Source organism: Tursiops truncatus, chromosome 12 (assembly GCF_011762595.2).
Source record: "Tursiops truncatus isolate mTurTru1 chromosome 12, mTurTru1.mat.Y, whole genome shotgun sequence".
NCBI lineage: Eukaryota > Metazoa > Chordata > Mammalia > Artiodactyla > Delphinidae > Tursiops > Tursiops truncatus.
The window spans coordinates 56,817,962-56,845,928 of NC_047045.1; the positions used below are offsets into that span (position 1 = coordinate 56,817,962).

At 35.7% G+C, this 27,967-nt stretch overlaps 1 protein-coding gene across 1 annotated transcript in view; it reads left to right on the forward strand.

The window, feature by feature from the left end:
* The window catches only part of LAMA2 (laminin subunit alpha 2), a 606,337-nt gene that overhangs the window by 537,382 nt on the left and 40,988 nt on the right, over positions 1-27,967 (forward strand). The window contains exons 46-52 of the mRNA XM_073789582.1: positions 5,129-5,272; positions 6,280-6,413; positions 8,285-8,444; positions 11,413-11,537; positions 15,815-15,977; positions 16,656-16,800; positions 23,103-23,241. Coding sequence (XP_073645683.1) covers positions 5,129-5,272; positions 6,280-6,413; positions 8,285-8,444; positions 11,413-11,537; positions 15,815-15,977; positions 16,656-16,800; positions 23,103-23,241 — 1,010 coding nt within the window. The remainder of the gene's footprint in view (positions 1-5,128; positions 5,273-6,279; positions 6,414-8,284; positions 8,445-11,412; positions 11,538-15,814; positions 15,978-16,655; positions 16,801-23,102; positions 23,242-27,967) is intronic.

Here is a 27,967-nt window from a genome sequence, read left to right on the forward strand (position 1 = left end):
TTTTAGATTCCACATATAAGTGATAACATGGAGTATTTGTCTTTTTCTGTCTGATTTCAGTAAGTATAATATTCTCTAGGTCCATCCACATTGTTGCAAATGGCAGAATTTCATTTGTTTTTATGGCTGAGTAATAATCCATTGAATATATATACCACATCTTCTTTACACGTAGGTTGCTTCCAAATCTTGGCTATTGTAAATAATGCTGCTCTGAACACTGGGGTGCATGTATGTTTTCAAATTAATGTTTTCATTTTCTTCGGATATATACCCAGGAGTGGAATTGCTGGATCATATGGTAGTTCTAAAAAGTTCTATTTTTAAGCAACTGTGAAGCCAAAATGACCAGAAATAACCTTTCTTAATCCATAAACTTATTTTTTTAGTAAGTGGCCAAGAATATGATGCCCAAGTGACAGTATATTCTTCTCCCTCCTTATACATACCTGATATCTTTAAACCAGGTCAAGACAATAAGTTCAGGTTGAACCTTGAAAAGGAATTCATGACTAATTGAAGAGAAACCTAGAAAATGACAGAAAGATTAGTGAAGATGAAGTACATAAACTCAGAGTAAAAGAAGCAGATAGGGTTGAGAGGACATACATTGAACTACAATATGAGAACCTTGCAGGCAGTAAGGATGACAGGTGAGCATTGTATATGTGAAGCACAAGGTGAAAAGAAATCAGATGTTACTCCAAGGTTTGGATTTTTATTTAAGATTTAACCAATGCAGAAAAAGCATCTCCTATGCACAAGGTTACATGCTGTGAGGCATGTTCTTCCACTCGAATAGTTTATGACGCCATAGAAGAAATAAGATATGTACACAAATAACTCTAAGATAATGCAGAATATTGTGCTACATTCCACGAGCGCTGGGAAGTGCTATTAAGTTTCTGAAAGGAAAGATCACCTCTAGTCAGGGCGGGAAGATTTCCTGAAGGGAAGGATGAGCCAGGCTCTGAAATGGGATAGTGCTGGTCATGGGATGAGAAGGTGAAGAAGGAGAACATTCTGAGGAGAGGGAATGACTTCAGCCAAGGCAGTGAGAAAAGGAGGTTTCAGGGTCATTTCATGACAGAACAGTCTAATTCGCCAAGACTATTGTTAGAGTGAACATTAAACTAGAAAATTCAACGGAGGCCAGGTTTTCTCAGGTAAATTGAATGGTAAGTTAAACAGTTTCTTTTAGCCACAATTGTACCTGAGATAAACCTCATTGGTGAGGAGAAGCTGAAAGTTCTTGAACATGAAATGCAATATAAGCAGAACGGTGATTTTTGAATATGAATCCAGAAGTAGTTTGTGGGATAGATGAGAGAAACTAGAAAGAAGGAAGCAAATTTAATAAGAGACCCAACTGTAGCAGTGGCAGTGGTAAGAGAAAGAAAGAGATTGATGTATCCCTCCTGTATTTTGCCATGTTAAGTTTGAAGAAGCAGTAATGGTAACTGTTCTCTTGTGAATTCCACACTTAGCCACATTTTCTGACTTAGTTACCAAGCAGGGAAATCTGTACATTTTCATTATTTCTTCATTGTAAAGAAATCTAAATATATGCCTATATATTCATCAGTTATAAATGCTTCCTCTTCCCACCCCCACCCCCCTGGAAAGAAAGATAAAATTCTGGCATGTAAATATATAAAACCTGTCTCAAAATACAAAATGAAAGAAAGGTATAAAAGTCATGCTTGAAAAAGCAATCATTGTCTGTGCCTTTTAAGGAAATTTGTAACTACCTTTAGAAATGGAAGTTGCAACAGAGTTCTTTGTTTTTTGTAAGATGTTATAAATTTGTAAGCAGCCAACGTTTTTTTCAAATGGGTTTTGTACTAATTGAAGATTACATTTGCCCGATTTTAGAAATATATTTGTAATCTGGCATGTGTCTGGATGTGGCCCTAACACATATTCAATATGACCAAGAAATTAAAGACATTTATTTTCAAGTAGATTTCCCCTTGTTTGTTGACTCTGAAATTGAGTGGCTGATACTCTTTTTAAATGAATGACCTAGTTAACTGGATGAAAAAATGCAGTGAAAATTCAATAGATATAATAATGAGATCCTCAATAATGTTTGAGTTCATGATGACGAATTGGTAAATAATGTTGTATGAGAAATGCCTCAGAGAGACCTACTTCTTAGTGATTTTTGTTTAGAAGTCTTACTAAGGGTTCACATTAGAAATAACAATAATTAGTGGCGGGGGTGGTGGTGTGATGAATTGGGAGATTGGGATTGACATATATACACTAATATGTATATAATGGATAACTAATAAGAGCCTGCTTATTAAAATTCAAAAATTCACACACACAAAAGAAATAACAATAATTGATAGCAACAAATATCTTAAGAGGATGTTTGTATTTCAGAAATCTCTCCCCTCTTATGAGAGGATTGTATGTTAGAGGTTTCTTCTAGAGAAATTTATAAATATTGTCCTTTGATTTACTTGTCTTGAGGTATATAAAACAATATAATTGGAAAACAAAACACAAGGTATTTAAACAGAGAGATTAGTAGCTATTGACTGGTTACAGATAGTTTGGGCTGCCTGAATATCTCAGATACTGAGGATATATTCAAAACTGTAAGCCAGAGAACAGAAAATCCAGAGAGTTTTTATAAAAATGTGTAAGAGTTGAGCAATAGGTTACTTTACAAGATTAATTCCTGGCATATTGGGTATAACAATGCCATGTTGTTCAGAGATCCATATATTTTTGATATGTAAAGTATGCCATAAGGCAGAGTAATTTTAACTCCTAGAGATGTTAAACACCCTTAGTTCTAAAATGGCTACTCAGACTTTCAGTCCTCCAGTGGAGTCTCATCAGTTGAATTAGGCTTCAGTACTGGTGCTCTGTCTACAACGCTTTGAGGACCCCGCTTTCAACACTCCAGTCATGGAATCCCCTACCATTTTTACCAGGTATACCCAAGCAAGGGCAGAAACATCCTGATCAGTCATGCATTCCACCCATATTCAGTCACTTCTTCTCTAAACAGTAACCGAGGAGTATTACTACATTGTGTTCTTTATAACACATATGAGTTATTTGTAATAATAAAAGAAATAACCAAAATAACATATGATGGCTAGTTTAATCACAAATAACAAAAATGAGTTATACCTTTCCCGGTTCTGTTTCTCTGCAAGTCATTTTTTTTTTTCCTGTTAAAAATAAATAAATAAATTTTATTAAGTCAGTTTGATCTTTTTTAAAAATCTCAAATTGTACAGTGTGACATTTTAACCGTTATCAGTTCTATTTTGAGATTATTCCTTCTAATAAAATTCATTAAGAAAAGGGGAAAAAATTCCTTGATAAAAATCTGTTGTCAAGCCTTCTGGACTTGATCTGTGTTCTTTTGCAAGTCATTTTGATTCACCTACTCTTAGCATTTTATGTAGAAGGGAAATCCTATCTTATCTTTGTGGAACAAAGAGCTACCTTCTTACCTGAAAAGCACACAAGCAGGAAGACTAACTCTCCAGGACAGAGAGCACTCTGGTGACCAGTACTGTGCTCCTCAGTTGGCAGTCTGGGTCCCACCCTTAGAGGGAAGGAAAGGACAGGGAGAGCAGTCTAAGCAGCAGTCGTCCTAGATTATTCCAGCCCCAGCCCCACACAGAACTCCATTAGGGTGAGCCCCTGTTTCTTTCCAGCACACTGTTTTCTTTGCTTGGAAATGCAATTTGGATAGCAGATTAGGCGAGGAAACAGTACAAGTATATGACTTACACAGGATCCGCAGGAGATTCAACAGATCTGCTATATCCCCGGGAGTTCTCAAACATAGATGAATTTACATATTTGTCAGAACCAAAAATCTCTCCTTAGCTTTCTCTTTTGAATCCAACCAATTTTGAATCCAGCACGTCCTCTGTGTAGTCTGTACCACCCTTGGAGAGGGGTGCTGGCGCTGCCTAACACCTACTCTCTCATTAGACTCTTCAAGACACCTCCTTGTCTCACCATAAGATGGAGACGGGTTTGGTGTCCTAGGCTATCTTGTTTGGAGTTTGCACAGCCCTTTTATGGAGGTAACAATAATAGCCGTTGGCTTTCTCCAAAGTGTGCAAGGTGCTATAAGTGATGAGAAAATGGAAATTCACCCCTAGTGAGGGCCAAGAGGCTTCCTGAAGCCTGAAGCCAGGAATTTGAATCAGTGACAGAAGTTTTGTATGTGTCTCCGCCTCCTACTTTGAACACTATCACTAACAAAGTAACAGAATCTCTCTGAGTCCAAACAACAACATTGCTGTCCTGAAAGTACCTTTTTGATAGTACACATGAACCAAAGAAAATTAAATGGAATAATCAACTAGTGTTATTTGTGATTGAAGAAAGGCTCCCTAAGTGTAAGTACAAATTGGTACAAACAGTGTCAGCTCTAGTCACATAGGAATTTCTATCTTAGCAATTTATAGTAATTTTTAAAGTACTAGTCAAAAGAAAAAGGAGCTGTTAAATACATTAGTAATGATAGCCACTGGAAATTGTTTCTGTTCCTTTTCCTGGTGACTTAATAAAAAGGTATAATTTATTCTGAAATGTATATTCTGAGTAGAATGATTATTCTTCTTATTGTTAGAACATCTGGAACAAAATCTAGTTGGCCTCTTTCAACTGTAAGAACATGGCAGGGTAGGTAACCTCCTCTCAAAACCTAAAAGAAAAATGGTTTCCTACTTTAAGTGATACCAAAATCACTGAAATTTGAATTGTAAAATTTCATTAAACAACCTGAATGAAGATCTATACCATTAGCTTCATATAAAATCACCTCTTGAGAATGTTCCCCTATTCATAAAGGAGTAAGTTATGAAGGCAAGAATTTGTTAGTTGCATGCTTCAAAAAGTAGTGGCGTGCTAACAAGCCATGAGACTGTGAACAGCTCATTGTCAAAATACTGGTGGAAAGGTGCTCTTCTGTGCCCTCATTAATGAGTATAATGGGGTCTGCATATGGGCATTTAATGGTACCATTTGCTGATGGAAAAATAACTTCAAAGAAGAGATGATGATGGCTTTGTGATTGGGAGCTACTTCAAACTTTCTGAGAGATTTAGTCTTGGTTCTTTGTACCTCGTTTTTCTTAAAGATCAAAGTATCTGTGTCTTCGGGAGGTGACTGCATTCGAACATACAAGCCAGAAATCAAGAAAGGAAACTACAATAATATCATTGTCAACGTAAAGACGGCTGTCGCGGACAACCTCCTTTTTTATCTTGGAAGTGCCAAATTTGTAAGTCTAGCATTCAGCCTTTCTTTGGCCTACTGTGTATGTGTATAGTCAGAGGTTAATCCTGGTAGTGTGGGACATGTATAGAGTCTAATATAATGGTCCCAAAATTGAATAAGGTAGCCTTTCAGATTCGAAAACCTCAGAATCTTACCTCACCAAGTTCTGAAGTGTCAAATGAAGTTAGAAGGCAAATGAAATGAAAACTTTTTACAGTGTTTAGGCATATCTGCTTTCATTTGTGAGTATACCAGCATTTATTTTTGAATTATATTTTCAGATCCAGCTATTTAAGAAGAAAGATTAATAGGAATGAGGCTTTTTACACATTTTTCTCTAACAAATTACAATGAACTTTCATGTGAAATGAAACTGAAAATTGTGTACTATTTCTTACCAATGAAAACTCTTCTGATTCATGTTGAATTAATGACTCAAACTGAAATAACAGAAATGTATCTAAAAGAGCTCACCTCAAACTTCTAATTCCTTCTAATTCCTTCTAATTCCTTTCATTTGACCCATTGGACTCTATTCCAAAACGAATAAGACTTTTCAACAGACCACTTATCACATAAATCAATACTTGGAAATCAGGTGAGATATTTTGGATCACCTTGGGTGAAAAAGCATACCTGGCCCCTCAAAAACGTCAGTGCCCATGGTGAAAACAATGAATTCTGAACCCAAATATTTGCGTTTATCTCTACCACAAGTATCAGTGCAAGAAAAGACATTTGTCTCAATGTTAGACCTAATTAGAATTGGTTGAATTAACACATTTGCCTCAGCACTATGAACATGTGTATGGACATTGTATTGTAAAGATACAAGAATAAAGTATTATTTAATCGTAGAAATAATAGATCATATTATTTGGGAATCTTTATTGTGAGGCTTCTAATTATTTCATATATCTGAAAATGGTACCTGTTGAAAAGACTCGGCTGGTTCCTCTTTCAGGGTGCCTTACATCTGATATCTATTGTTTTTGTGTTTCTCTGCACTAGATTGACTTTCTGGCTATAGAGATGCGTAAAGGCAAAGTAAGCTTCCTCTGGGATGTTGGATCCGGGGTTGGACGTGTCGAGTATCCAGATTTGACTATTGATGACTCATATTGGTACCGTATTGAGGCATCAAGGTAACTAACTCAATAGAGATTAAGATCATTGACAGAATTTTGAAGTAGTTTCCTAGTTTATAAGAAAAATTTTATCTCTGTTTCAAGAAGGTAGCTATGTAGGTACGCACACACATATATACGAACGTTATATATTATATACATGTATAAGTGTGTGTGAATGGTACCTTTGTAGAACGTGTTAGGAATTGACAGATCTTCAAGGTATTGAACAGAATGACCGGTCCTTTTTGGCCTCCTTATCTGGTTGTCCTGTAGAAACCTTGAGGTTAAGTTGTTTTCTGTTGCCCTTATTCAGTACAATCCAGAGCCTAAGAGGTGCCGTTGGTATCTGTCTTTGGTGCAAAGCGCCTCTTCTAGTCTACACAGCAGTCTTGGCTACAGGTGGGTGCAGTATCTAAATGCTGGCATGAATATAAAATATGTCAGGTCCACACTACTTGTGGGAAGGAATAGGAAATTGATTAATTCTATCCTTGATGCTTTAATTTAATTAACTTCTAACAGTGTACAGATTACTTGTAGAATCCATTCTTGTCCTCAATACTTCCTCTTCATTTTCTCCTCCTCTTTTTCTAATTCCCAACTACCTACTAAACACAAAGCAGCTAACAGTCAAGAGGTTTTGTTAAAGGCCAAGGGAAGTTGATCAGAGATGGGTAAAGAAGACTTGAAGATCTGGTGATTGTTGAATCTAGGTGATAGATACATAGAGTTTCATTCTATGGGTGTACATGTTTAATTTTTTCACAATTAAAAGTTTAAAAAAACTTAAAAGAAATATCTTCAATTCCTTTTTAAGATCTTAAATAAAAGTGTGTGTGTGTGTGTGTGTGTGTGTGTGTGTGTGTGTGTGTGAGGGAGAGAGAGGAGAGAGCAACAGATAAAATGCTTACATGTGTGATGGTGGGGGAGGGATTAAGTACTTTATTGGGCTTAAGAATACTTATATTTGCAAAGTACAGTTCTTCTATTAGAAAAGATGTATTCTCTTAAAGAAGAACCTTATTTATAAATTCATTCTATTGTTTCTACATATTTCAGTTAATACTGCACCCTCAAAGATAAAAAGATTACCAAAATGAGACAGTAGGGAGAGAAATATGACAAAGTTTTGTTACGACTGCTTGTCTCCGGAAAAAGATCAGATTTTCATGTTTAATAACTCATGGGAACCAATCATTTAAAAAAAGAAAATGAAATACAATAATAATAGCTTCCAAAAGTCTATTAATTGAATCTAAATGTGAAGTTCTTCTGTACAATTTGTATACACAACTCTGTAGCCTGGCTTTTATAGTGTACACATTAAGATGGTGCGCCAAACAATAAACGATGCATGATTCCAGGAAGACTACTTCAGCAAATTTGGATCCAAGATAATCAGGGATTTTAGGAGCAATTATGCAGTTTATAATGCAGAAGCGTGGCTTATTTGGGGTTCACTTGCTGAATAAAATTAGACTGAATGAAGTAATATAAACTTGTTTAAATAGTCCATGTAGGTAAATAGCATATTGTTTTGTAAAGCAAGAGGAAAAAGACTTTCCATTTAACCAACAGCAATTCCATCAGCTAATTGTTGCTGTGTCATTTCCTATCTATCACTGGACACATTCAGAATCCGGGTAGATTGCTCAGTGGTCCTGGTTGAATCTGATGGTAAACGTATAGCAGAGAGCAGATTCTGGGTTTTGATTTGCAGCTTAATGAATCTGGAATGTTTGAAGCTAAACACCCAGCTATCTCTTAAATATTCCAAAAACAAATCTCTACATTTTATATCTTTTAAATCTGAAGTGACCAGAAATGTGATACCTACTTCATTTTCTGTATTTTCTTTCATTTCATTTCAACACGTACCCTGGAAGAACTGGGAGAAATGGAACAATTTCCGTGAGAGCTCTGGATGGACCCAAAGCCAGCATTATGCCCAGCACATACCATTCAGCGTCACCTCCAGGGTACACTATTCTAGATGTGGACGCAAACGCAATGCTGTTTGTTGGTGGCTTGACTGGGAAATTGAAGGTAATGTGTTGTTCTTCCCCATTCTGTTTATTTAATCTCTGCAGACAATTCCTGGCATGATGACTTTGGGCAAAGACATGATAAAGCACTGCAAAAACTTGACCACTTTTTACTTAATTTGTTTTTATGAAAACATGAATATATTTTGAGTAAGAATTTTCTTCCTTGAATATGCAATCTGGAAGCACAGTCTTTTTAAACCTATGTGTATTTACTTAAACAGTTGTTTTGCCCTCATCTGTGGCATCAATTTTTTGATATTTTAGTTGCCTCAAGAGCAAAGTGTTTTCTAAAGATACCTCATTTTCTGAATCAATTTATGAGTTATTGATATAAAGTGCTATAAAGTTCAAACTCACATCTAATTAAAAGATTTATGAATACCTTGGGAAATATCACAGGAGCCATAAGCCTTCAGATCATGATCCGATTTTTAAAGTTTTCAAGTTGCTCTTCTCATTCTTACCGAGTAATGCACTTAATATTCATAATTGCTTTGTGACAGGTCCTTATGCATTTCAGATTGCAAAGTGCCTGCATTTTAAAGAAGCTCGTGTTGATTAAGTGGAGTGAGGTGTTGGAAAACGACCTGTGGGTGAGATGTAAGAGCACAGCCAAGTACAATGTGTAATCCTGGGTCTGGCAGAATCATCCTGGGATGAGATTAGTCAGAAAATGTGAAAAGCCAGGGTGACCCCAAATTTATGAGAACTCAACCTTCATATAGAGTGAGGTTGTTTTATTTGCTTTGTGTATGAGATGTGACTCTAAAGTATTGGAATGGATTCCACAGCTACACACTAAAATCATCCTCATTTCTTAGAGCTGCATATAAATATATATGGTACATCGTAATATATAGTCATACTGCCAACTTTCTTTCCTCCTCAGAAAGATAAATATAGGGATAGCACCGAGTAATACAAAAAAAAACATGAATTTTGAAATTAAATCCAGGTTGAATTCCCTGCTCTATCACTTACGAAAATATGACCTTAGGCAAGTCACTTAACCTCTTGGGCTTCAGTTTCCTTAACTAGAAAGGGAGATAAAAGTATCTACCTTGCTTGCATATTGTAGGATACAATAATAAACTTCTATAACATTTATATAACCCTTACTATTTGCTAAGTAATGTTCTAAGTAATTTACATGAATTAACAGTTTTCATAACAACCCAAAAATGTAGATAATATCCTCCTCATTTTATAGTTAAGGACTCTAAGTAAGAGAGAAGTTAAATGATTCACCGAAGATCACACAGCCATCAGTGGTGGAACTGGGACTTGAACACTCGTTACCAGGCACAAGAATCTCTACTCTTAATCACCACCCTTTACTACCTCAATGAATAGCGAGATTACATGCCTAAGATATGGTAGTCACACCTTAAATTGCACCTTAAATAATTCTTCTTATTATTCAGATGTCACTAGACATAAAGAAACTTATTTATGCCAGTCTGAGGGGGAAAAAAAAACACAAGCAAATGAAATCTACAGAAAATCTTCATCATTTTGGCCAAGAGTTTCAAGGCTTCTGCCATACCAGAATATGAACCAAAAAACTGAAAACAAGTAATTAAATCAACATGCTAGTGAAAATTCAAAGGAGCAGGAAAATATCCCAAGTATAGTTTTTATGATGCAAGAAGGAAAAGCAAAAAGCAAATACAATTCGCAGGTAGGATAATCAACCTCTGGAAAATTAAGAGAAGCTTCCACAGATGACAGAGAATTCCAAGGACTGTTCCTGACTTGTATTTGTCAGTGTCTGACAACATTCCTTCTCCATGGCAGTGCCCCACTTGATCATAACGGTAGGAAGATGTATGTGTTGATGAGTTTAACCTAAAATTATAACTATAAATGTTTAACTACTCAGTGACTATCTTCTATTTTTTCTAAAATCCAAACATATCAATTCACTTTTTCCTTCCAGGTTATTCAGATAAATGTGGATTCAGCTTGGCAAAGTGCTTCTAAAGTTGTAGAATTGTAATATATTGACGCTAAAAGGAGTAGTTGTTCAAATTACAGCAAGGTTCTCTAGAGTGGATCGGATCATTCCCCTCCTTCTTGACTGCTAAATACCCAGAACTGACATGTACACACTGCTATATTTAAAATAGATAACCAACAGGGACCTACTATATAGCACATATATTTTGTAATAACCTAAATGGGAAAAAATTTGAAAAGGGATAAATGTATATGTATAACTGAATCACTTTGCCGTACACCTGAAACTAACACAACATTGTTAATCAACTATGCTCCAATATAAAATAAAAATTTATAAAAGACCTTCCCCTGTGAGAATGACACCAGAGTTGTCATTCAACAAATATTTATTGTGCCCCTATTCGATGTCGGGCTCTGCGCTGTGTATGCCTGCAAACAACAACAACAGGGACCCTTCTCTTATAAATTTACTCTGTCCCTTCATTCTCCTGCCCTAGAAACCTACTTGGGTGTAAAAGGAAATGAAAAATTGGGGACAGCAGTATCATAGGGTAATCAATATGCAAGCTTTTTTCCCCTTTATGTAGTCAGTATGTACCCTTTCTCATAAATCTCCTTAGTGGATAGGAACACTTACTTTTATGAAACACCTTCTCTGTGCCAGGCACTGAATGTGGTACCATAAATAAATTCTCTTAGTTAATTCTCCTAATAATCTCATGTTACAGACCAATAAAAAAAATAGAATCTCAGAATAAGCAGTTTACCTAAGGTCGGAAGCTTGGAGTGTTCACTTACTAATGGTGATAAACTGGTAAAGCACAGAATAACCAGGATCCATGAGGATATTATATGATTAAAAGATGGATACGTACACAACCAAGACTTTCACAAAGAGTAGGTAATAACTACTCCAGATTCTGCTGCTCATCTAATAACTCTCATGGGTACTCTTAATTTTTCTGTGAAATTCTAAATTCTAACAAATATGTTTCTCTCTTCAGAAGGCTGATGCTGTACGTGTGATTACATTCACTGGCTGTATGGGAGAAGCATACTTTGACAGCAAACCTATAGGGTTGTGGAATTTCCGAGAGATAGAAGGTGACTGCAAAGGATGTACCGTCAGGTTAGTGGAGAGGAGGACTCTTCCAAGGTCTATCAGGCCTGTGTATCACAAAAGCTTTAATTTTATTGTGCAGTGTTCTATTATCATGTCGATGATATACAACAAGGTTGAAGTGATTGTGTTCAGAGGTGGATTTACCAGGAAGCTAAGAAACTTTAAGTCCCCTCCCTCACTTGTACAGGCACTTTCCAAGGATTTGGGAGGTATCCTAGTACTTTGACATGGTCGTGTGTTTTTGTAAAATTTGCAAAGGTAAGACATTTTAGCCTCAATCAGTTAAGACTACTATCTCCTTCCACTCCAGCTTACCTTCATGTTCAGGAGGTGTTGTGTGTCTGTGGCTATTCTGTAGTCATCATTTATTTTTACTTAAGGAAAGGTCTCCCTAAACTGATTAAGCTTCAGGCCTCTCAGAGCCTGGATTCACTCTGCTTGTGTTTACAACAAAATATAGAACGATACTGCAGGTTTTATCTCCCACAGGATTTTTCAAATGACACACAGCATCATGTATGTGCTTTTCAAGTGGAAACCCATGGGACTTGAAGATTCTGCTTAAGAAGCAGAGGTCAAGATAAACCAGGAGAAAGTTTCATAATAAACATCACCAATTATAAGATAGAGGTTAGAATGTTGGAATTCAAAAATATTTAAAAAGCATATAAAGCATATATAAATATTCTTATATAAACCTGAATAGAGGATGTAAAACAATTAAGAAGAAATAGAGGATTTCTCTGCATAAAAAACTTAAAGCCCACTGATCATCTGAGCCTACAACAATTTTAATTATACTTAGTTAAAGCTATAAAATTTAAATTAAATACCTGGAAGCTTAATATATATACATAGTAACTCTAACATCATTAGGTGCTAAGGAGTTTATATTTTTTATTTCCAGTATAAAGGGAACATGTACATTGTTAGGACCTAAATTCTCCATTAATGTAGCAGAGTATACTTCACATCTTCTTCTCAACATCTCTAGAGTTTTATAGAAGAAAGTAGCCCAAAAATATTCCGTCTCCAAAAGTTTTAACTTTCATCTTTCTACTTTTTTTTGGTCATCATGGACTTTTCAGTATGGCATTGAGGACAGTTTGAAAGCCTGACCCATTCATAGTTTAAAGTGGTTTTGTTAATAATCTTCAATAAAATCTAATATAGAATGTTGTCTGTAAAATTCTTTCAATACAAGGACAATGAGCTCTACATTAATATTCTGCTACTCACAAATCAACACCAACTTTTCCGTAAACATTTCTTTGGTAAATTTCTAAGTAGGATTTTCCAAAGCTTATTATCAAACAAACGTCTAAAGTATTTAAATGTCCTTTCAGCAGTGCATATTATATGTTAAGACTGTAGCATCACTAATTATCAATTCTGCAAAGATCTTGGGCCTTCATTATATAAAGTATTATATGAATTAATATAATTATAATAGGCTAAAGTTCTACATTTACTGAAATAATTCCTTATTTTAAAAATTCCTAATATACGTTTTTGAATTATACTAATATTTTGATCAAGAATGTTACTGTTTTTGTGAGTGCTCTGATTACAAAGTCACATACATTTTGAGTGGCTTGCCCTAGCCCTATTTTTCCATAAGCCTTGGTAATTTTAGGAAAAATGTTTTAGAACTCCTGGTGTTTGTTTTCTTTTCAGGAGAACATATAACACATTTTAACATAAAATTAATGGTTGCACTTTTAGAGCAGAAATGGTAAAACGAGGGAGATGAAATAGACAAGGCTACAAGACATAGACTAGGAACATTTTGTAGAAAATCTTGGAATGTGAGTTTTAGAAATTTTCACTTATTCAGTAGTCAGTAGAAAGGATATAATTTTTGTAATGTTTTAGAAAGGAATATCTGTCAGGGCTATAAAAAAAGTGTATCTTATTTTTCTTAAAAAATAGGGAAAAAACTGCTACTAGTAAAATGTATTTAGCTGAACACTGAAACAATGATGAAATATTAATATACTAAACTTCAATATTCATCTAGTTCTATGGTTAACAAGCTTTACATGGAAGAGCATGGCTGTTCCAAATAGCATAATTAATCTTTCCTAACTTGACCAGAAATCCAGGTTCAAAAGAGAAACAAAAGGCAAGTTAAGAAGCTTAGCATTTATTAATTAGAAAAGAATTGTCACTCTTCCTGGTAAATGTATTGAAAATGAATAGGAAAACTCTAGCATAATGTTAGATGTTGAAATATTGAGTCTATACCTGGAAAGATTCATTTTTCCCCCACCTCCAAGTCAACAATTTGAAGCCAGATTTACCGGTTTTAGCTAATGAATTAAATGAAGTAGGCTGATTTTCATCTGTATGTTTTGCTATTCTTGTACAAAACTCTTGCTCGAAGATTTGCCTGCTGCTTGAGTAGAAGCTCTAATAGGGTTGGAGTAGATCTAACCCTTTCGTCTCAGAGTGGAGACACTGAAACCTGAGGTGTTAAAGTGACTTCTGAAATTCCACGTCAGACTCCAGGGTACCTGCCATCTACTCTGCTATTTTTTCGATTGTGTGTTGAGGAAATTAATAGATTAAGGGCATGAGAACACCAGGATATAAATATCCCAGGGTTTCCGTACAAGGAAAATAAAATGTGATATATATATTTTTATTCCAGTGCCTCTCCTGACATTATGTATGAAGTTTTGTATTTTTTTCTCTTCAATTTGTGAGTAACAATGCACTGGGCCAAAGCACTCGGGAAAGTGTCAGTGGCGACTCTCGCACCCTATTGTCACTGGTAGCATGGCAGTATATCATGCAAAATCCTAGGATTTGAGAACCTCATGGAACTTCTCCTTAGTAGATGCTACATTACATCTTCTTATCTCAAATGTGGTGCTCTTCATTTTAATGGATTTGTTATAATGATGAAGGAAGGCCAAAATTATTCAGCTGATTTATTCACATAAATTATATTGTTAATAGGCCGATTTAGTCCCTCAACCTTTCAGTGAACATGTTTCATGAATATTGAAAAAGCATCTTTTAAGGGTACATTAGAAAAAAAAATATATGGCATCATCTGATCTTATACCTATTTAGATGTATCTTAAATTTACAAAAACCTGACTGTGAAACGCATAGTTAAGACTCTTCCCTTCCTTTTGTCTTCAGAGTTTTATTTCTCCTTTTCCAGAAACAGAGAGAAAGCCAACTTGTCTAAAATGAGTAACAGTTCCTCCTCTTCAAGGCCATTAATGTTTATACCCTATTATTTTTCTCATTAGCCAAGATTGCATGCAAATACTATTCTAACCTCTTGTTATTTTATGAGATTACTATAATATTTCTCATATCTCTTCTCAAGTTAATACAACACTCCAATTTCACAGATTCAAATATAAGCTAATATGCAGATATTTAAAGTTTAAAAATATCTCCACAATCAAAACTTACTCTGTTAGCATCAATTAGATAAGATAGATAGATGATAACTTTTCATTTGAAAAAAATCTTTTTAAATGTTATATTTACAAGACTTATCTTAGATATTCATTAATTATTCAACCAATATTGATTGAACATATATTCTCTGTGAGGCAATTTGCTTTACTAATATCCCTTTCATTCCACGAATATCTACCAGATTCTGTTATTAGCCAAGTACCACACTAGATGCTGAGTTTGTGCCTGGCATGGAGCCTGGCCCATAATCTCTACTTGGTTTCATAGAGCTTACATCCTGGTGAAGAAGACAGATCAACAAACACACATAGTTAGAGGAACCCTTCATTATCTGAATCTAATCTGTCCCAGAAAATCCTACTGCATAGCAAGAGTTCAGAGAATAGAAGCCTATATCCTGGTACAGCTTTTTTTTTTCTTACAACTTTAAGTTAGTACCTTTCAATCACCTTCACTCTTCAGCCAACCCCTACTCCCTATTATGTTATGTATTTGGGAAATGTAATAATGCATTCTTAGCCCATTCCAAAATCCCACTAGTTCACACCACTAAAATACACTTAAACACTAATATAACTAGCCACCAAGCACTTCAGCAAAAGTAGTTAAAACATCAATGACCTAGTAATTGAACACCTAATGAAGTCAGGTGAGAGATGGTGGTTACTTGGTCTGATGGTGGCAGTAGAGCTGGAGAGAAGGGGAAGGATGGAAGATGTATCTGGGATGGTTCCTGCCCTACAACAGCCTACAGTCCAGTCTCAGAAGACAGTGTGATGTATTGAATACTGATGGACCAAGTAGACATCGTCTGATTCATGTGAAATGTCTCTCTTCAGTCCGCAGGTAGAAGATAGTGAGGGGACTATTCAGTTTGATGGAGAAGGCTATGCATTAGTCAGCCGCCCCATTCGTTGGTACCCCAACATCTCTACTGTCATGTTCAAGTTCAGGACATTTTCTTCAAATGCTCTCCTGATGTACCTTGCCACACGAGACCTGGTAAAGATTTGCACAGCTGATCTTTCATGACTGAAAATATGTTTGCTTCTTTTCTGTAAGGTTCCAGTGCAGTTATCAGTTTTGTTGAATTATCAGTTATTGTTCAAAGGAGTCTGGGATGGCTGTGTAATGCCCAAGAGTGGTGCATAGTGTTTATATATTTCCATCAGTAACTTTAATTACAGATACAATTTAATTTTTATTTATTTTCAGTATAACTCCCTTATAATCCTTTAAGAGAAGCACCCAGTAAAGATTCCCCCGGTATGGAAACATGCAGCAGAAAAACTATTCCTTAGTCTTCTTCTAGAGACCCAAGTCAAAAGGTTGTTCTAAATAGCCTCATTATTTTTTCCAGGTCAATATTTCTTAGTAAATTCTTTCAGGAAATGTACTCTTTAGTTTGCTTAATATGTTTTCAAAGGAACCCAATTTTACTCCTGTCATAAAAGGATACATCCTAGTAATTTCGTTGTGACCATTTGCACCATAATATCACACCCACAAACATTCACAAAATAGTAACACCAATTCTGTATCCAAAAATGGATTTCAATTACAGATCAACACAGTCAGTAATTTAGCCATAAAGCCCTATTATAAACTCCACAAAGAAAATGAATACTCATATATTTCTCTGTGTATCTAATCACTGGTGTGTTTTTACTCTATTAATAGAAAGATTTCATGAGTGTAGAGCTCACTGATGGGCACATAAAAGTCAGCTATGATCTGGGTTCAGGAATGGCTTCCGTTGTCAGCAATCAAAACCATAATGATGGGAAATGGAAATCATTCACCTTGTCAAGAACTCAAAAACAAGGTGAGTTTCTATAGTAATAATGCATTCAGAGCCTTAATCATGCTATCCAAAGCTCCCACGTACCTAATCACGAGGAAGACCCTGTCTGTTATCTTAGGTACTCACAAATTCTGTGAAAAATTGATACAGTCATTTCTTTGGCTTAGCTTATAGGTGGTTTGGGTTAGACATGACTGATTGAAGAGCCAAATGGTTCTCTGTCATTTTCTTTTGAAACTGAGAGCTTAATTTGAAAGCATGAAACTGTCTTACAACTTGTAAAATTATATCCTGTAGTAGATTTGAAAATCTTGTGTGCTTTCCTTTTCTTCCCATTTTGCCAAGATGTTTCCTTTAGAGTGGCCCACAGGTAGAATTTGTAGCGGGGATAGAACACAGCTACCAGTTCTTTATTTTTTGAAAATGCCAAACATTTGTATGTGTGCAAGTTAATAATTAATAATAATGTAACATTTTTATGATTCCAGGACATTTTCAAAACACTTTCACAAACATTATTTCATTTGCTCATGAAGCAGGTATTTTGTTCTGGTTTACAGAAAGGAAAGTGTAGACTCCAACTTATATGTGGTCCCAGACATATATACCTAAGATCTCACAACCAAGACAGAAATCCGAGCCTATTAGGTCTTTGCGGACTGCTATTTTTATCTTAGTATAATTCCGCTAATTCTATGTACGATGGCATTACCAATATCTGCAAATGAAACTTAGATTCTTCTGTTTATATAATTAGACTTCATTCATTTTGAACATGCCAGTGTGACATTTCATGAAAATTTAGGTATAACTTTGCACCATCTTTCATTCCTGCACTTAACGTATATCTGCCAAGAACCAAGTAAATACTCTGCAAGAACTAAGTGAAGTCTGTAAGTCCTTGTCTTTATGGAACTTGCAGTCTAATGGGGGAGATGGACAAGTCAGTCAATGGTTAGAGAGTAGAAATCTAACTGCCATGTAGAGATCTGCAGAGCAGGCTAGGAATCTCAGAAGAGAGAAACGTCAAAGTCAAACCCAGAGGTCAGCCCCCAAGGAAGCACCCTGAGGCATGAGCAGGGGCTGAGGAGTACTCTGGGTGAAAAGCACCTTTGGACAATTCAGAGAGGTGAACATTGTATGAAAGCCTCAAGGGCTCAGTGAGCATAATACATCATTATACATCTTGTTCCAACTGCTTTTCCTTGGAACAGGAAACCCTGGAGAAACTCCTCAGTTTGGACAAAAACTGGTTTTGCACTCATAAAATAAATTGGAATACTGTTGTCTGTATACATTGTTCCCGAGTAAGTTACATTTGCGTGTTAGAGGCTCGGCACAGTAGTTAAGAAGAATGTTTAACTTTGTTTGATCCAACACTTCCCAGACTTCTTTGATCACCAGAATCTTTCCATGCCATAGTAGCATTGGCTGAACACACTTTGGGAAATGCTTTAGGAACTACAAGTCAATCCATAGGCTAACGGGATGAATGTTGGCAGAAAATTATCAGATGAAGCTGGAGAGAATACAGAATCAGTTTATAAAGGGCCATATGAGCTAAACTAATGAGTTTAACTCTTCCTGAAATCGATAGGGAACTACTAAGAGTTTTAATCAAGAATGTGACACCATCAGATTTGTGTTTTAGTAAAGTTTCTTTAGCAGCAGACTGGAGGGTAGATGGTGACAATTTCAGATGCTCCTGCAGTCTGCAGGAAAACGAGGGGAGGAGCAAGGAGAAGGGAACCATGAGAATGGATAGGAAAGAATGGAGTTGAAAGATATTAAGCATTTTAAAATTGAGGAGCTTTATGATATACTCAGTGCAGAGAGTAAGATTTTTTAAAAAAGGAGATCAAAAATGATTCCTTTTTTTTTTCCTTAAAATAACAAAGAATATGTCAGTGCCATTTACCAAGCTATTGGATACAGGAAAAATGCAGCATAGTTTTTTAGAAAAGATGCTGAGTTCTATTTTGGATGTGCTGTATTAAAGGTACTCTTAGTATCCTTAGCAACCTAGAGAAGCTGTGTAATTGACAGGCAATTAGTTACGTGTATCTGAGGATTAGCAGAGTTCTGGGGCAGAGATGGATAGCTACAAAGCATCCTCATGTTTTAAATCATTGTACCTTAATAGAGATGAGAAAAACAAAACAGTCATATCTAGAATAAGGTGATCCAAAGCCCTTGAGCAAACAGTAATATTGAAGCAGTATAGTAAAGGAAGAGCCCACAAAGGGAGCTATAAGGAAATAATCAGAGAAAGGAGAAATAAGAAATGGAAATTTTCAGGTTAAACTGGAAGCAGGGTGACCAATTAGGTACAATAGTAGTTCAGACAGATGAATGATGGCTTGAAATAAGAGTTGCAGTGGGACTTGACAGTAAGGAAATGCAAAATGAATCCACATGTGATACCACTATACGGTTACTAGAATGTCTAAAATTAAAAAGACTGAACATACCCAGGGCTGGCAAGGATGTCAAGTAAGTGGAATTCTTATACACTGCTGACGAGGATGTAAATTGGTAGAGCCACACTGGAAAACAGGTTGGCAGTTTCTTCAAAAGTTTAATATAGACCTGTCACATGAAACAACTAATCCACTCCTAAGTATTCACCTAAGATATGTGAAAGCATATATCCATACAGAGACTTGTACCAGAAGGTTCATAGCACCTTTATTTGTGATACTCAAAACAACAAAAAATAAACATCCATCAGCAGGTGAATGGATATACAAATTGTTGTACATGCACACAATGGAATAGTATTTAGTGGTTAAAAAAAAATGAACTATTAATTTGCACACAAAATGGATTAATAACAAAATAAGTTTTCTGAGTAAAAGAAGGCAGACAAAAAAGTACATTTACGTGAAATTATATAGAAAACATAAACTAACATATGGTCACAGGAAGCCGATAGAGGATATTTGTTGACTGGGTTTTGTAGGGAGGGACTGGAAGGAAGGATGACAAAAGGAAACTTTTGGGGTGATGGATATGTTCATTTCTTGACTGTGATCATTTCATGGATGTATAGAGATCTCAAAACTTGTCAAATTGTACATTTTTAAATATGGGCAAATTATACTATGTCAATTTTACTTCGATAAAAGTGTTTTTTTAAAAAAAGGACAGAGGGAGTTCCCTGGTGACCTAGTGGTTAGGATTCCAGGCTTTCACTGCCGTGGCTGGGTTCGATCCCTGGTCGGGGAACTGAGATCTTTCAAGCCGTGCAGCGTGGCCAAAAATAAAATAAAAATTGAAGATTAGAAAAAATAAATTTAAAAAATTTTAAGAAGGACAGCTATTAGAGTTATTTAGGAGATGAAATTAGTAGGGCTGTTGATTGGTAAGATGTGGAATGGTGAGGAGAAAGGATGACTCTAATTTAGGAGGTTGGGTGGGAGTCTTAGTGCCACCAAATAAAATAAATAATACAGATCTGGGAGGAAAAAGAGAACCATTTTAATTTGGAATATCAACTGGGGATGTATATAGTGACTCACCTGTTGAATGTGGATTTTTAGGCAAAAATCAGGTCCAGGCATATATATTTCTGAGTTGTCAACATATGGTAAGTAAATATAAACTTGAGCTACCCCGAGAGCTGAAACCTGACAAGTGGCCAAATGAAAGCACATTAGGGAACATCAGCGTTTCAGAAGTGTTCAAAGAAATAGGTCCTGGGGAAGGAGACTGAGAATGATGTTGGAAAGGCAAGAGAAGCTTGGAGAAGTTGGCATTATGGAAGTCAAAGAAGAAAATTCTAGAAGGATGGAAAATTTACCCTCACATACTGCATAGATATGGATTAAGATAAGGATCAAAGGACCCCATTGGGTTTGGTTGTAGGGAGGGCACTGGATTTTAGCAAGATCAGAATCCATGGAATAGTGGGACAGGAACTCAAGTAAGGCCATTGCTCCTTTTCAGATACCAGATTAGTTGCTTTATTCTCAGCTAGTTTGTAAAAGCCACTGTCCCTTGAAATTCAAATCCACTCCTTCAGGAGGGATTCCCCACCTTCCCTGAGAGACAGTTAGTGGAACCACAGTCACTAATAGAAGTGCTTCCTATCCCCTCAAGTGCATTGATATGGATGCAAGATTGATCATTTAGATTTTCAGTGGACTAAGAGAGAGAAGAAAAGAATTACCAAAGTAAAAACAATTCCTTTATAACAACTCCTTTATAGCATTGATTATAAAATACTTGTTAAGCCCCTACTCTGTGTCTAGTATTTAATAAAACCCTTATTTCCCTGCTTACCCATAAATGATGTCTGAACTCATCAACTCTAAAATTTTATGTTAATGGCTATTCTATAAGGGAAAGAAATAGGGCAAGAAATAAAAGCAAGTATTAGCATTCCATAGCAGAACCCACTTCATTGCTATCACTCATAAAGGATAGGGTAGAGTGCTTCCTTTAAATCAGTAAAAATATGCCATCCTCTGTCTCTCTATCAAAGCTAACACTTGGGCCAGTGAGTTTCAGTTCAATTGTGTTTCTGCTTTTTAATCAGTTTTTCTTAGAATGATTTCTAAAAATGCATATATTCACTCAGGGATAAGAAGGAAAGCTACCTCCAGTCTCTGGCTTGCCTGTGATAGAGAGAGAATCTCATTTTCACAGACACCATTAAAATACATACCAGGTCTGTAGAAAAAAAGGCTATTTTCATGTTCCAGTCAACAGCCCTATATCAAAACTTCTTTGCTGATCTGGATAAGAAAGAATATGTATGAAAAATTTTTTATTTCAGCCACCAGTCTGGTCAAAAAGATATGTGTGTATGAAATTAATATATGCTAGAAAGTAATTAATTTTTTAAATCTTAACTTGCTGAATATTTTTTTAATTGGGAACTTATTTTTGAGATATTTTTTGTTTGTTTATTTTTACAAAATTCTGCTTTGAGGATTTGAGGTGTTAATAGGTTTAGGTATTTTATTTTGGACATTTTTTATAAGGCAATTATGTTTGGTTTCATTGAAAATACTTCTTTTGAAATGGAAGGACTACAGATTACAATGGAATTTTCAGGTTTGATAGTTCTTTTATTTTTCAAAGAACACTCTTCTAAAAGATGATGAGTTGAGAGAAAATAATGTTCCAGGGTCAAACAAATTTGGGAAATACTTGGTGCTCTGTGTCCCTCTTTTGGAGCATCCCATTACATATTAGCATGTTGAAAGATATGGGCAGCTATAAAATTAAGACATATGTTTAATTTTGCTTAACCCAGTGATTGTCATATTTATTTGACCCAGGAACATCCAAGAAACTAGTGTTCCAAAGAATAAACATTTAGAAATGCCCTTATAATCCATTGGTTCAAGTGGCCATCTTTAGACCCTTGCTAATCCAGATCTTATATCAGGCAAAGAGTTAGAGGCCAAATTTGTCATGTTAATGAACCAATGCTTCAGTATGCATCAAGGATCCAAAATATATTTAGCAGCTAAAGGCTGGGCCTGGGCAAATGTTATGGTGAGAAAGCACATAATTCAGAAGGAGCCTAGCTTGACTCTTAAGAATGAAGAGGGTAAAATCAATGAGAAAGTGTTCCCATCTGCTCTCTGAACAAAGCAGTTTAAACAGAGAAGAGCCTCTCTTTTTTCCTTTTTCCTTTCTATTTCTGAATTCTTATCCTCATCCTACTGGAAGAAACTTTAGAGACCTGAGAGAAAAGCAGTAAGGCATGAAGACGGTACCTCTCTCAAAACACGCAGCATCCCCCAACTAAAATGTAATTTACAATGGACGTGGATCCCATTATCTTGCAAAACAAACATTCCCATCTCTCCACTTCCATGCACAGCCGCCTTATCAACATCACTCTGTGGATGAGCTTAAACCCCAGTACTTCTGTGGACACTGAAATTTACAGAAGGAACCACAAATTCTGTATATTTCTAATGAATAATCTAATTTCTAATTAGATGTTTATCTTAGCATTAGTTAATTATATTACCCTATTTTCTAACTACCTATCAATATTATGGAAAGCTATGTCAACTGGTTCTCTGCTGTCCATCTACACTTCTTTCTTTTAACTTGATTAGTTTACCTTCACTGGTGTTCAGGCTGTTATTTTCGTGCTTTCTTTGTGGATCGTTTAACAACGTATTTATTGATGTTATTGTCGTTTCTGCAATTATTAAATAGCTGTATATAGTATATGTGCTTGAGAAAGTCAATGTTAATTTGAGAATTAAAGTAAATTTATCTTGAAGGAACAGTGATGACATAGATGTGGTTGGTATTGTGAAAATAAAAAGTGAAACTTCCTCTTTCCTTTGCAGCCAACATATCAATTGTAGATATAGATACTAACCAGGAGGAGAACGTAGCAACTTCATCTCCTGGAAACAACTTCGGTCTTGACTTGAAAGCAGATGACAAAATATATTTTGGTGGTCTGCCAACACTGAGAAATTTGAGGTAATTTGGTGTATATTTAGAGCTAAGGATTAAGTTTTAATTAAATGGCCACTATGCTCACTAGAGTTCTGAAGTTTAATTACAACAGGAATGTCATAACCTTTAGTTGCAGAAAGGCCTAATCTAAAAATTCATGTTGCATGTTACAATAACACCACCAGGATTTAAAAACTAAAGATTAATTTGATATCTTTGTTGAAGAGATGTATGGGAATTACTGTTTCCCTTACAGTCACTGGATGAAAAGAATTATAAAAGTTATTAAAGGTAGAAACTGGAGTTGAATGTAATTGCCTTTCTCCTTGCACATTCACTGAAGATAACGGTGCACTGACATTGCTTAGTGTTCTGAAAATTAGTCAGTGTTCCAGGACACTGTGAGTATAACCTATTTTATGGCTAAGCACAAGCAATGATAATAATTTTGGAACTTTTCCATATGCCTGATGCTAAAGTGGTATTAGTTATTCTCGTGCCCATGTCAACATTTTTTAAAATTTCACGTATGTTTTTTAGAGAGCAGATAGGGAGATATATTTAGCTCGTAGTTTAACTAGTTCAAAAAATTAATAGAAGTAACTAAAAAGTGTCAGAAAATATTTCATGTGGTATTTAATTAGTTTCCTTCTTGTTATAAAACAACCTATAAGAAATACAAGTTATAGAGTATTTGGTGCTCAATAAATGTTAATTAAATCTAATTAGAATGGGATGAATTGATGTGGCTAACCCGTAAGAGTTTACTATAAATACAGACCACCATGTTTTTAATTTTTGTTTTGTTTAGTTTGTTACCTTTTGATGGTTGCAAAAGTCCTGTCTAGGTGTTTCTACTCTAAAAAGACACATTACGATAGGAAGTGTCTCAGAATAACTGAAAAGTACGGTGGTCAATTATTTTCATATTTCTCAAATGAGCAGTGGAAATTCAGTCTCATTTTATGATAGTGAGCATTCAGACAGAGGTTTACTCCTCTCTGTATCTAAACTCGTAAACCAGGCACCTGTCCAGTTACCAGTCTATCGGGGTATAAGTTGATAAGCTTTAATGGTGCAGATAAACTGGCTCTGCATTCATCTACATGATATTGCATTTGTATTAGGAATATAGATTTAAAGTGTCTGGTCAGAAAAATCACTGCAGATTAAATGTATTTGAATAGTGGCATAGTTATTACTCCAAAGTCCATTTATCCATTCAACAGGTGTTTGATGAGCATCTATGAATACTATGTTTCAGGTACTATTTAAATACTAGGGATCCAGCAAATTGTTCAAGGCTAAGATTTACTTTGCAAGATCACTAACTAAATTCTCTAGGAGTGAACTAAATGTACCCAGAATAAGGCTATCCAAAGGTGGCTTCATTTATCCTTGTGATAATGTAGCTTTAATTACCATAAAGTGATTTTTAGGAATTATCTACAAAAATGTATATGTTAACTTCATTGAGATGGGTTTATGTATTAGTTTGCAGACTACATACCTGATGAGTCTTTACTGCCAAGATATTTTTACTCTCACAGTACAGCATTTCATAATTATAATATTTCTATGGCAGAGCACATTAGTTCAAAACAGCCTTTAGACATATATTTGTGACTAGTCAAGGAGCCATGCATTCATAGTTAGCTGTAGTTTTGCCTACAAACAGGATCTTAATATGATAAAGTACAAAAGATGTGATGAACATGAATTATTTTTATGTATATTAAGTTCAAATTAAGTTCAAAGAGGCAATAAGCTCTCCTTACAGGCTACTCATGAACACTACAGCATAGCAGCACTTGGGCATTTTCCCATTTGTAAGAATGATAAATATGAGTGCTTTAAATTCAATTCCAAAATTAAAATTTTCCAAGAGAATAGTGTGGGAGATGGTCACCGTTGGACTCTATTTTCACTGTAGTCAAGGGTATATGTCTGTTTTCTTTTCTGTTCGTGTTTTATATTCCTTTCCTTTGTAGATCTCTATGAAGTGCTTTCTTTTTTAAAAGATTTATGATTAAGGTTTATTGTTTTACTAAATGAAAATGCAATTATAAGTAAATCATTTTTTTTCTCTTCCCTTTGACCTAGTATGAAAGCAAGGTAAAATTTAAATTTATGCATGCCTTCTTCAAGTGCATGGGTTGGGTAAATGTGGCTTCTTAGATAAAGCAGTGATGCAGAAGCAGAGTGACACCTATGCAGCTTTATTCACAGTACATTTGACGAACGAGCAGTGCATTCTGAGATAGTTCTCATGCTGCCCTTTGCTTATAAAAATGCTGCTGCTTCCCCACCATCACTGCAATTTGACTTGTTCACCAGCCGTGATGACAAATTTGCTCTGCTTATTTGTTCAACCGCCCACGCACAGCGCCGCCAGGTGCACACATGCAGTAGCACACGCTAAGGGCAGCTGGACAGGTTTATGGGCGAAATCTAGCTCCGGGGAACAAACTGGTCTCTTGGGTTGAACCTCAGACTCTGGTCTCCCAGGTACCGTACTGTCTGCTGAACAATCAACCTGTGCTCCCAAATGCGTACTACTGCCTGGTTGCTTTTTGCAAGCCTGCAAATATGCAAGCGTTAACATGGCCCTTGCACCTCTTGACAAAGCTGCTTCTTTCTTGCCATGTTTATTTAGAATTTAGCTACGGAGTCAGTATTTCTCTGGAAATACTATATGTGAAACAAGTGTTTGCACTAATGACGAGGAAGCTTGCGGACAGTCATCCTAGCTTCTCAGGAGCATTTCAGTTCCTATTTGTAGGCAGGAGGTTTTAGCATGGACGTTGTAAGCAGCAGGCCCTCTGTAAGTGGCTGATCAAACTCTGTCTAGAGCTACAGCTGAGTGTTTTGGTATTTCAAAACCTAATGGTGCCAAATTTCCCGAAAGGACATAATGAAGCTGAGCTGATCTAAGAAATTTTTAAAGCAAAGGCTAGACTTTTAATACCAGAAACCAGACTATATAGAAATGAAAGTGTGAAAAAAACAATCCAAGTTGTTTAATCACGATACAGTTATAAGACCAATCAAGTGCTGTTTGCTGAGATGGCTGAAAAGCAGAGGTTGGCTTTCAGTGAAAATATATGCTAATAAAACTCTGGAATGACATTGTGTAGCTTTGTCATTTTGTCTCTGAGGCAAACAGAGGAAACAGTGGCCTGTGGTTTTCATTAGGAATCTGATCACCATATGTGATTACTTATACCCTGTGATTTTCATAATGTCGAGCTTGCTAAATCATTGTGTTTTGAAATGATTCTTTGTATTTCCCTGAAACAATGAAGTGTATAACTTGTAGGAGTGATTTATTTTGTGTAGGAGTGATTGATAAGACCTCTGAGAAACTTGTGATAAATCAGTCTTCCTCTAAGCGAACATGGAAGCAAATGAACACTGAGAATGAAGTCCACCCATTTCCTTTACTTTATACGAGAAGAATATAAGCAAGATTCTTACTCTCCAGTTGGCATGTTTTTTGTAATAACCAGCTAATTGAACAGAAGGGGAAGACCTTGGGAACAAGTGGAAATGATCAAAGAAAATAAAACAGTCCCAGAGAGAGAGAAACAAATGGAACAGTTACCCAGCATGACATAAATCACCTGATACACACTCCCAGGATCTGATTTGCTTTCCTACCTGTTTGTCCTCATGTCATGTGTTTTTTATTAAGACAAAAAAAAAAGGAATCCTGCCATCATGGGACAGTGAGGAGGAATTAATCATTATCCAAATAAATATAATATCTTGGTGTTGATTGGACAGTTTTTAGAGTTGCTTATTAACATAAAAAAAAGTGTTACTTTTTCTATTGTTGTTGACCTGCATTATTCAATATGGTAACCACTAGCCACAGTGGCTATTTAAATTTAAATTAAAGAAAATTTTTTTTAAAATGGAACTTCCCTGGTGGTCCAGTGGTTAAGACTCCATACTCCCAATGCAGGGAGCACGGGTTTGATCCCGGGTCGGGGAACTAAGACCCTGCATGCCGCTCGGTGCCGCCAAATAAATAAATAAATAAATAACAATAAAAATTCAGTTTCTCATTGGCACAAGCTACTTTTCAAGTGCCAGCAGCCATATATGGCTACTAATTACTGATTTGGACAGTGCAGAAAAGAATATTTCCATCATCACAGAAAGTTCTACTGGACAGTGCTGCTATAGATGAAAGAGGTGTCATCACCATTAATATCCTGCTAGCTTATGTTTATTGAGCACTTACTACGTGCTAGCAAGTTTATCCCTTTTTAAGAAGTAGTGAGCAAAAAGTAAACATTCAAGTGTCATTTGGGTACTGAAGCCATTTTCAACCTTATTGGAAAAATTAAATGTATGTTTCGTGACTCTGGTTGCTTTATTTTGTTACTGCTGCAATACAGAATAAGGACTTTAGGGTCAATCTGTAAACTTAATCTTAAAGTATCTTTTTTTTAGACTATGTAATCCAAAAGAATGTTTCTCAGGTTTTATTTGACTTAAAATCTTTAAAGAGAAATATGACATTATCTTATTCTTCAGCTAACCACCCCCCAAAAAAAAGTCTCAATGAAAATATCATCTTTTCAAAATCAATGTTTCCAGATATTTTTTTAATTTTGAGCAAGATTTTATTTAACTTTGTCAGTATGTAGTTTGATTATGCTGTCCCATACAAGTTCTGCCCTTTGTTGGAAAAAAAGAAACACATTTCATTATGCATATGAAGCACTTCATAAGAAGTCAG